Genomic DNA, 11,773 nt, shown 5'->3' on the forward strand with positions numbered 1-11,773 from the left:
CCGGCAATCAGTCATTAATGCAGAATTTTCCCTCCTTTCTCCTCTAACCTCTTTCCTTGCATCTTGACCTGCTAGTGTTAGGGGTCTGTGTTTGGAAGGTGGTAGGCTTGGGCCGGTACTTGGCTTCCAAAATCTTTCTTCTCTCTTTTCTCTTTTCTCTCTTCTCACCCTCTCACCCTGGACATGAATTAACACATATCATGTGCCTAGAGTCGTGCCTGGAAAATAGTGTTTAATTTCTATTAGCTACTGTTCTTATTATTGTTACCATTATAATAGTATAATGTGGCTATGTGTGTCTTTACCAGGAAAAGTTGGTGGAATAAGAAGCTCATCTATAGGATGAGTCAGGAAGTATTTACATCAGTAGCTCTCAGAGTATGAACCCCAGACCCAGAACTTGTTAAAAATGCAACCTTTGGCTCCTCCTTTAGACCGACTGAATCAGAAATGCTAGGTGGCAGGCTCAGCAGCCTGTGTTGTAACAAGCCCTCCAAGTCACTGATGCACTTTTAAATCTGAAAACAGCAAATGTAGATAAATTTGGTACCCGACTCACAATATCTCCCCCATGAGCTTCTAAATGCCTTAGTGTCCTGCCGTTGATGGCACTTTTGTGTTATTGGGTTATGACAGGGTGAGGGGGCTAGGGCAATAAAATCTAAAATATCAAGTAGCAGAAATTAATTTATCTAATTACAGCTTTCTGCAGTTAGTTTCTAAAGTGTACATTCTTTAAGGAATGGGGCCCAGGTTAAATACTTAGGTGGAGCCTGGAAAAATAGGGAACTACTGCTACACCCTAGAGTCTTTGTGTTAATTAGAAAAAGGTGTTTCTAGGCACACAGATGCACAGGACTCAGTAGCAGAGCATGGGCTGGATTTCAGCACCCATGCACACCCTCAGCCAGGCATCCTTGCATGCCACCTAAATGAAAACATACCATGTCCTTGGGCAGAGGCCCTGTTGCAGATCAGGCCAGATGTAGGCATCAGAATGTGCCCTGCATAGCCCAGACATTCCCATTGGGCAAGGTGAGACAGGCAAGGAAGTCCATGTGTTGGAGCCAGTGAGTGATGGGTGTAGGAGGAAGAGTGAAATGCAGATGAGTGACCTTCAAAGGGGGATGAGGTAGGCCCTAGACTTCACTTTAGCTTCAAATCCTGACCACCTCCAGTAGGGATCCCCTCTCAGCCACGTGACCCTGGAAAGAGGAAGTGGTTGATGCAATGGTAAAGAGCTAGGGCTCTGGTGTCAGAGAATCCTGGTTTAAATGCTAGTGGTATCATCTCCTAATTCATCTCCAAGTCATAATTGCTTCCTCTTTAAAATAAGGATAATTAAGAGTACTCCATCTGCCTCATAAAACGGTTGTGAGGATTAAAATCTGATTAAGCAAGATGCTTAGTTTATTGGCTATACAGGGCAAATATTCAATGACATTAGCAATTAATACTAACTTCCTTTTCTTGCTTCATCCTTTCTACCTGCCAGCTTCACAGGGTGGTTGTAAGAACCAGATGAATAACATTAATATGTGAAAAAGCTTCAGCAGGGATAAAACGTTGACCAGGCACTTAAAAAGTTCCTGTCTGATTCTAATTCTGCTCAACATCCCTAAATCTTGTTTGGAGGCACACCTCTTTCTTCCCCTCCCTGCCTGGCCCTGGCCCTGGCCTGGGAGAGGGGTTGCATTTCCTCCGTTCATGAATGGCCATTATCGTGCTGACCTGGGTTTCGGTTCTGTGCTTCCTTCTCTCAGCCTCAAAGGAAAGCCCACGTGAGCCTTCAAAAAAGTGACGAGGCAGACACAGAAAATCCTCACCTTGCCACCCCCCCCCCAAGTTTGGGGTGAGCTTCGTTATTGTGTTGCTTAAATGACACAGGAGAGTCTCAAGGCTGCCAACTACTGTTCAGTGGCCAGGACTGAAAATGGGACAATATTACTGGGGCAAACATCTAGAAGGAAAAGTGCAAAGATGTCGAAAAAAATCCCTTAGTACTCCTCATGCACATCTCTTAGATTGCCTAGTGTGGCCGAAATAAAATATAAGTTATTCTGAGACTGCTGGCAGTGCAAAAAGCCCCTACAGGGGAGCAATAACTATGGGAGGGATGTGTTCCTGAAGACCCTAATTTATCATTAGCATCATTCTAGCCTAATTTGGGCCAAGGACTTAACTTTTATTGGTTTGCCAAGTGGATTACCATGTGCCAATAACATAATATGGTTTACAATTCACTCGACCTTCTCCAGCTTTAGAATTTCAAGGATTTTTACTTTCTTTCATTTTATTTTAATTATAAGTGATTTGCACTATCTCCCATTTTGTGCATAAAAAAAAGACTGTGTTCATATTTTGTCACAATTTAAAGCATGTGCACATAGATGCAACCATGAATGAGAGCGTGTGGGTTGAAAAGAACTCTTTAAACACCTCTCATTCTCTAGCTCATTGGTTTCCCTGGGCAGATGAAGGCGGATGCACTGGGCAGAAAGAATGACAAAGGAAAGGGAAAATGAGATCAAAGGAGAAAGGAGGATGTGCTAATTGAGATAGGAAGTCTGTAGCTCTCAACCCTGGCCTTACACATGTCGGTCTCACGTGGGAAGCTTTTTAAAGATACAGATTCTAAAATTATGTCTCAGACCTCTTGAATCAGAATTTACTGAGATAGAACCTTAACACCAGAGTATAAAAATATCCCCGTTGATTCTAATGTACAGTTAGGTCCGTGATCCATTTGAGAGTAATTGAATAAACAGCTTGTTAGGAAAAACATTGAGCGCAAGAGAAGTAAAGTCCTACTGAAGATATATAACCCGAATCTAATCACAAGGAAATGGACACATGAGAAAGGAGGAACGAACTGTAGAAATAACCAACCTGTATCATTCGAAAAAGGTCAATGTCGTAAAGATCATTTCAAAAAGCTGAGGAATTGTTCCAGATTAAAGAGGGTTAAGAGGCCTGACAACTAAATGCAATATAGGATCCTGAGCTGGATCTGTATTAGAGAAAAAAACAAACAAGAAATCGTGCTGAAAGAACATTTGTGAAATGACTGACAAAATTGAATACAGGTTGTGGATTAAAGCATTGTCTCAATCTTGAACTAACTTTACTGAGATTACACTTTTAATTCAGGATATGTGCAGCCTAGTCTGAAATGGTTCAGGTAAAATAGTATATATGGAGAGAAAGAGAGTGATAAAGCAGATGTGGGAGGATATTTTTTTAAAAATTAAAAAAGAACACCAGCGAGTCTGGATGAGGGTATGTGGAAGTACTCTGAACAATTCTCTAACTCTTCTGTAAGTTTGAAATTATTCAAAATAAAAGGAAATTTAAAAATAAAAAGTTTGCTGAAGGATTTTAAGAGGGTGAGATTTAAGGGATATTACTGGATTAGGGGCAGACCAGGGGCTCAGACTGACTAAGACCTGTCTGTCTCCTTCAAGGACCAGGGGAGAGAGGGCGGGGCAGGAGGATGAACGCCAAGAGAGAAAAGATGAATTTGCAAGAAAAAGCTGTAAAGGCAAGGGCCGCACTGGCGGATGAGCCAGCGGATAAGTATGAAGATAAGATAAAGAACTCTGGAAGAGACTGCTCGGTCCTTTCAATCTTTCTAACTTGCCCTAGCTACACTGTGGTTACACCAGTGTATTCCACTCAGAGAATAACAGCTTTGAAAACCAGCAATTGTGAAGTATGGTGAAAAGTGACTGAAAGGGGAAATGCTATGAATTCCAGGAGCTGTCTTTGAAGTAAAAACCCTTTCTATTCTTCCCACACTCTGGGGGATCTGGCAACCGAGTATTACCGTGGCTAAATCCAGATGAGATGTCCACTGGGGAAGAGAACACAGGAGGCACCCATTTTTTCACCAGAATTCTTCTGATTTGAATCTCTAATAGTTGTGGGCCAGTGAGCACACCCTCTGTGTGTGGTTTTACAGGGGGCCTGCCCATCACTTGTGTGTCTGTGACCACTTATGTTTGCTCCCTTCCTTCAAAGCTATACTCCCAGCCCAGAACAGCAGAGCCGTGGAGACCATACAAAAGAGTGTGCTTTGCTAAGAGTTTTGACCCTGGTGGCCTGAATGAGGTGATATCGGATTATTGGAGAAGGACTGCATCTTCTGTGGAGTTACCATCTGTCCATTTGGAGCAGGCCCTGCTTGGGCACTAGTTTATCCTAGGTTTAGGTGCTAGGTATCCCTGGATTCTGTGGTGCTGAGGGTTCCAGGTCTGCAGCTGAGCCGCTGAAGAACACAATTTTGTTTCAGATTTACAAGTACTTAGCTATGGCCGTGTCTAGTGGTGGGGGTGTGATGTTTTTACCCTGTCGGTACAGAAGCAGATATTATTGAGTCTCCAGGACCTGGGAATGTAGGGGAGATAATGAAGAGATATGACTCCTTCCTCTAAGGGGTTTATAATCCAGCGGATTTTTTTATCATTACATTTTTGAAAAACATGATAAGATCCTTTGATCTCCCACTTTGACCACAGTGGGCCCCAAGTTCAGGGGACTCTAAGACGCGCTGTCTGCCTCATCCAGCAGAGAAGGTGGGATAAGGAGCTGTGTGAGAGAGGAAGGCAGAGTGTGGGCCCAACAAGCCTCCATCTTTTGATTTTTTTAAAAGGCGAAATGCAGATGTTTTTACATGTACAATCTATTTTTCTCAACATTACCTACTTATTCCAATTTTTTTAAACAATGTTAAGAGCAAACTATAAAAGCAAGAAAAGGCACCTGTGCCTGCCAGCTCTGGAGAACATATGGGAAATAATGTTCTAGCAAACATGATACACAGAAAAAAAGAATACAGAGTTTTGACACTCCAATCTGACCGTCACTTTCTAAGGACAATGAAAGGGTGATCATTTTCTTTGTTGGTTGGTTGGTTTTCCTTTTCCTTAAAACCAGTGTTGGCCTTATTTTGTTTATCTGCTGTCCCGGGTTTGGATATCCTGAAGATCTTGACAGAGCTCCTGAAACAGTAACGCACGACCCCCACGCCCCTGCAGAAGCGTTAAAGCCTTGACTTGGTGCATTTGCGAGCAGCCTCATTTCCAGGGTGGGGCAGCGGGGATTGCAGAGTGGGAAGGAAGGTGGAGCAGGGTGCTTGAGGGTGAAAAGGTGATTAGTTTACAGTCACATCTGGTTTTATGTCATTCGTCTGCCTGTGATTCGAAAGCTCTGGCTAAAGCTATGCGAAGCCCATTTCCTTCAGATTAAAAAGAAATGGTGGAGGGAAGAGGGTGAGAAATTGTTGTAGAAAAAAATATCAGGAAACCTTAGAGATGTGCCTGAGAGAGATGCTGGAGCCTGCTGTTAGAGACATATCCGGTATTCCCATCCCCTCCCTTCCAGGATTTAAAAAAATCTTGGCAATGGCCAGCAGTCAGAGCAGCCATTAAATGTCAAATGTTGTTTGCGCTGATCTGCTGAAGAGATTCCCTTGGGCGGGAGATTGAAAGCAGTGATCATTTATTATCAGTTGGATGTTCTCAGAAAGACATTCTCCTCCGTGGACTTTGTCCTTCTCCAGCATTACTGGGTGCTCGGCCTCCATGATTTATTGGTGTTCATATACTACTATTATTACTAAAAATCATGGTGTCTAACATTTTTGAGCCTTTTGGCCAGGAATTGTGTTATACACATAATATGCACTTTCTCGTGTAATCTTTGCAACTGTCTCCCAAGTGCCTTTATTGTTTAAATTTTCCTGGAGACCTATGACCTGCAAAGGTTATGACGTAGGAATGTTATGACCTAGGAAGCTAGAAAGAGTCCTTGAAATATAACTATCTCAAAATGGTATCTCTAAACAGAAGAGAATGGTCACAGTCCTTTAAAAAAAAAACAGTTAACAAAATGATCTTACCTTAAATATTAATACACTTCTTTTTAAATGTACTACACCTGCTGCAGGTGAAAATTCTCTTCACTTTTGCCATAATTTACTATTGAGCCAGTTCAAATTAAAACTTAGAAATAGATTTGCCATTTTTTAATTGTTTTTAGTTGACACAATCCCTGATAGCTTGGCCTTCTTCTTTTAAAAAATATCTGGGGAAACACACATGAAAGTTGCATAATGAAAGTCCTTCCTCTTCCTTAGAGGAAGAGGCATCAGAACTGCCTGTCACCTAACATTTATTAAGTTTGCTCTATGTTGATCCTTTGTCCTTTAGGATCTGCAGTTCATTTTTATTGAGAAGTTACAAATATCAAAATATGTATATTATATTATAAATCTATAATATCCATAATATACTATATAAGTATGGATTATATAATTTCATAATGTATATATATTATAAATATATATCCCATGTTATACAAAATATTGTAGTTTAGGTCACCAATTTACTTATTTGACCTATTCTAAAATTGTTCAAGACCTTCTAAACCATTGATATATCTTTTTATAACCAGACATCTAAGTGAAATTTAAAAGAAAAAGAACAATAAATTATCATTTATTCTCTTTTAAAATGATGTCTAGTGCAATATTTGGGGTAGGGGATTCACAGTCTAAGACTTTTGTGAGTCCTGTTTGCAACTTCCAGAGAAGTCACGGGAAGTAATGTTCTTTCTCACCAACTGGAGCAGGAAGGCTTGTTAAAAACAAACAAACAAACACATAGGAGACAGATTATTTGGTCCACCTTGGCATTTCTGATTTCTGGAGCTGTGGCAAAGCCCTAGAACTCACATTTCTAGCAAATTCCCAGATGATGCTAATACCACACTTTGAGAACAATTGTCCTAAAGTTACTACATCCCTCTCCTCCTCCCGTTCCTCCTTTAACCTTCCCTTCCACTCTGATCTTTTCCTACTTCTTTCTCTTCAAAATCAATATTCTGGTGTTTTTTATTCCTTTTCCCCTCCCGTTTTCCCCCCTCTTCTCTTTCCCTCCCTCCCTTCTGAGACAGTATCTGAGGTATCCAGGTGGAACATCTTTAGAAGGACTTGTTTAAAGTATTTATTCACATGACAATATTTCCTGAGCAACTACAAAGATTCATTCGTTCATTCATCCATTCATGCAACAGATATTTGTTGAAACTACTTTTATGCCAAGCTTTGTGCAAGAAGAAGACAAAAAAGACTGTGCCCTAAAGGAATTCTTCACATGCCCTGGGAAGGCACATAGTGCACATATAAATAATTAGATTACCAAATGTCATTAGTGTTCTGAATGAAACAAATGGGTTGCTAAAATGAAGTTTAGGCTAAAGGATACTTGTTCCTTGTGAGGTCAGAAAGGGCCTGGCCCCTTTAGATGTGTGTTTAAGCTGACACCTGAAGTTGGAGAGGAAGATAGCCAAGCAGAGCACCTGGGGAAGGGAGGTCCATGAAGATGAAACAGCAGGCACAAAGGCCCTGGGGCAGGAAAAAGTAAACTCAACGGGGGTGTCTCCAGAACCTAAACCAGAGCCTGGCACACAGCTGGTGCTCAAGTCAGTATTTGCTGAATGAGTAAGTGAATTATCAGAACCAGGCCACTGCAGTTAGGAAGCAAGCAGAAGAGAAGTGGGAGATGGGTAGAGGCCAGGTCATAAAGGAACTTTTAGGTTGTGGGCGAGGTGTCTGAATTAAGCAATCGACTTTACCAATCCACTCTGCCCTCCTCTCATCCCCGCACCTGCTCAAACCCTGACTTGAAGCAGCAGTTCTTGAAGTGTGACCCCTAGACCCCAGATGACCAGTCATATCATTTGACGTCTGTATTCTTTAACGTGACAAGAGCCATGCTTTCATCCATGAATTCATTGTTAATGAATATGTAAATTATAATAATGATTCATTAATTGCTCTGACAATTTATTTAAAAAGCAGCTGTTCCTTCACTCACGTCTAATTGAAAGCAGCCCCACCCTTCCCATGCAGTCTGAGAAAGGCTTCCTAGCGGCAAAGGGAAGAGGCTGTCCCCTGAAAAGTTACAGAGCAGCTGATCCCAAATTCCTGGAATGCAGCTACTTCTAAAGCAAATGCAGTGTCATTATGCAGGATAAATAGGTTCAAAGAAGTTGAGGAATTCCAAACAAAGATGAGAACAAAGAAAAATGAGTCAATTTATTTACACTTTGTACAGTAGTTTCAAATAAACTTGCAAAAAAGATGATATCTGGCAACTTTTCCTAGTCTTGTATTGCCTTGAATCTACTATAATTCTCATTAATTTTTAATAATAGTGCAAGTGCTTTTAGAAGGAAAAATGGAACAATAAAATCCTGAATTTAAACTTTCCCTCATTGTTTCATATGTTAATTCTTACGGGTTATTTAGGACCCACTAACTTTGGAGGCACTCTGTGAAGCTTCAGATTCTCCCCCGGGGCCCCTCCAAAAAGAACTGGCAGTTACGGACCTTTGGAAAAGAAATGTCTTTAACTACTGGTCCTTTCCTTCATGTATTGCTATGACTGATACTAAAATAGATAAAGGACAACACATGATTCTAAATGTATATGTCTCTCTTCCATAGATCAAAAGTAAAATAATTAACTATAAAGAAGTCATTTCTTCTTTTCCAAATTCCTGTTTCCAAGGCATTATTAGCAGCTCACTGTTAGTAACATGGAACTGGAAGCATCTAAATGGGCTGTGTCGTGAGGATCCTTTGTCATTGCTTACCTGATCAATCCTCTTCGAATGTTGCTTTTGGGTGCATTTGCCTGCACAAAGGGGAGGATTATAAGAAAGGATTGGCACACAGCATACTGGAAATAAAAATAATTTAAATATTAACTTAAAAGGCACAGTAGGTTGCTGGTGTATGCAATAGTACTTTTTTAAAGATGCTTGCAAAAAACAAAATACAACCAGAGACATTGAGGTTGGGAACAGTCTAGCAGTGGCCAGGGGGGAGTGGGGTGGGGACAGTGGGAAGAGGGGATTGCAGGAACTATTATAAAGGACACATGGACAAAATCGGGGGGTGGGGGATGGTGGGGGTGGGGGAGGGAGGTGGGTTCAGCTGGGGTGGGGGGAGGGAAGGGGAGAAAAGGCATACAACTGTAATTGAATAACAATAAAAATTAAAAAAAAATATGCTTGCAAAAACTTGGAGGATATAGGATCCACTGAAGATTTTCTCAAAGAACAGAAGAGCATTTAATATATTTAGGTAAGAAGATTCCAAACCTGAGGAGCACTTTATGAAAAAATTTTTAAACCTCAATAGAAAAGACAAAGACAAAGATAGGCAGAAGTTAGGCAAATGGGACCTATGTGAAGGATAAATTTTCAAAAGAGCAAAAACGGTGATTCAGATGTGATCTGTAACTAGGCAAACTGACGCTCGTACAGCACATTAAAGGTTGCAAAGGTGCTTTAACATATGTGATCTTATTAATTTTCATAATAGCTCTGGGAAGTATTTAGAGTAAGTATGATTCCAGTTTTACAGACAAGGAAACCAGATTGTGTTCTGAAAACGGGAAAGAAAGAGAGAGAGAGAGAGAAAGAAAGAAAGAAAAAGAAAAAAAGAAAGAAAGAGGAAGAAAGGAAGAAAGGAAGGAGGGAAGGAAGGAAGGAAGGAATGCAGGCAGGCAGGCAGGCTGAAAAGAAAGAAAACTGAAGAAAAGACCCCTGGAAAGGCTGAAGGCAGCCTGTGGGCTTACAGTATCTGCAGGGGGGGAGGGGAGGGGGCGGAACATTTCTGATGGTGCGGAAAAGCATGCCAAGCTGTGAAAGCCACTGAACTTGGGGGGTGGGGACAAAATATTGAGGTTACTCTTCTCTAAGACAAGTGACCTGAGGAGTGAAGTAGGGAAGATTCATTTTTTCCAGAAATACACACAGGTTTTAAGTTTGACCTTCTTTGCGTGTTTGCTAACTTGAAATGGAAACCTCTAGTCTGGCCACAGAGTGAAAGCCCCTGGAATCCCCGAAGGAGTGAAAATGCAATTTTTTTCATTAAGATATTTAAAAAATCACATGTTCCCTAAAAGAAAATAATTTTTACTTTTTCCATTTTTTCTGCTTTTTCTCAAAGTACGTAACAGCCAATATAGTAGCCAAAATATAGCTTTAAATATATATATAACTATTTGAAAAGAAGGGAATGTGTCATCTTTTTCGTTGATTTGGCTCTGGAGTATTCTGATTTGAAAATTAAAATGTGGAGTCTCTTCTCTTTTTGAATTTGTCAGGGGTGGCACCCCAAAAAAACAATCAAAGATTATAAAAGTTATTGCAATATTATGCTATTATCACCTGTTAATTAATTGTACGATTAAAACACTTTTGCTCTTTGGTTATTGGGGACTGTTTTAAAATCCATTTCCAGATATGTGATCATTCAGATACTGAGGTAGTTGCTTAAAAAGCATAAAGTTAGTCCTGAAAACTAAGTAAATTCTATTTTTTTGTAATATGTGAGGGAGCTGAGCCATCAATGGCATTTTCCATAAGCGAGAGTTTTTCTTTCTTTCTTATTTCCTTGGACAATTATGGATGAAATGGCTTTAACTGGATGACCAGTGATGAAACTGTTTTGCCTGCGGATTGGACAATTGGTGATGTTCATATTTGTTCTTGGTTAGCACCAGTTGCTTAAGATTTAAGGGAAGGGGGCAGGCTTTTACTTAAGAGAAAGGGGGAAGTGAATGGCAAAAAAATAGATAAAGGTCAAATTGACAATGGACAAGATCCTTTGTGGATCTTTTTCTCTTGCTGGTGTCAGGAGGATGCGTTTGGGGGCAAATGAATGCTTTGAGGTGAAAATGGCTAAAGCACTCTAATAAAAGTCTTCAGGGAAGAGGGTAAAGGACCTAGGGAAATCTGCTGTGTCTCTGTTTAATCCCGGGAAACGAGGCCCTGGAGAGAGCAGATGAGGAAGATAGGAAGGAAGACCCCGGGGGCGGCTCCCCCCCCCCCCACTGGGTGCGGAGGGAGGAAGGGGCAGGGGTCGGAGGCTGGAAAGTGAGAGGGGCAAGTACTGACTGTGACTAAGGCGACGGGGTTGAGGACCACAGAGTGGGAAAAAGTGAAAGTCAAGGGGAGGGGAAGAAGCAGGAGGAAGCAGAGTTCCTCGGACCCAGACGGGACCCCTCGCCTGGGAGAGGGCAGCGCGGGGCAGCGGGGGCAGCTTGGCCCGCCTTGGGCCCCCTTGGCAGCCTCAGGCGTTGGCTCCTCTGGGCTCCCTCCCTCCCGGCGCATTGTTCCTTTGCCGGGAGACGAGGAAATTGCCTTTTGATTGCGGAAGTCCGCGGATGGGGCGCGGGGCGAGGCAGAACGGGTCAGAATGGCAGCGTGGGAAGGGCGGCGCGCTGCCTGTCCCTGTCGCCTCTCGCGTCCGCAGCCACAGCCCGCTCGGGGCGGCAGTAGCGGCAGCGGCAGCGGTGGCGGCAGCAGCAGCAGCAGCGGTGGCCCCTGCGCGTCGCCAGCGCGAAGGGAAGCGCTCCGCGCCAGCTGGGCGCACTGAGCGCGTGCAACAAGTGGCCCCCCGGGCCGTCGGGGCCACCCGGTGTCCCTGCCCCTCGGTGGAGGCTGGGTGGGAAGCCCTGTCCGAGATGCTGAGCTGTGGGGCCAGGTTGGCTTTATGGACCGCACTGAGCCTGCTGCAGGTGAGTGGACGGAGGAGCGGTCGCGGGGCGACGCGTCCCATCCGCACCGAGAACCAAATTCCCATTCCACTTTCTGGCCTCCTGGGTTGCGGTTTGGAGAGGCAGCTGGCGATATTTCTTCCTCTCCCTTAGGAAGAAAGATCCTCTTCTGAGCCCCCAGCCAGAATGTCAAAGGCAGG

General features: G+C 42.7%; 1 protein-coding gene across 3 annotated transcripts in view; it reads left to right on the top strand.

Moving 5' to 3' along the window:
- Window positions 1-11,773, top strand: part of PTPRB (protein tyrosine phosphatase receptor type B) — a 105,105-nt gene that overhangs the window by 10,932 nt on the left and 82,400 nt on the right. The window contains exon 1 of one of the 3 annotated variants that reach the window (XM_024576358.4): window positions 11,197-11,594. The exons of the other annotated variants lie outside the window; for them this stretch is intronic. Coding sequence (XP_024432126.2) covers window positions 11,241-11,594 — 354 coding nt within the window. The 5' untranslated portion in view covers window positions 11,197-11,240. Of the gene's footprint in view, window positions 1-11,196; window positions 11,595-11,773 lie in introns of those variants that run through there. 3 annotated transcript variants of the gene reach the window in all.

Source organism: Desmodus rotundus, chromosome 3 (assembly GCF_022682495.2).
Source record: "Desmodus rotundus isolate HL8 chromosome 3, HLdesRot8A.1, whole genome shotgun sequence".
NCBI lineage: Eukaryota > Metazoa > Chordata > Mammalia > Chiroptera > Phyllostomidae > Desmodus > Desmodus rotundus.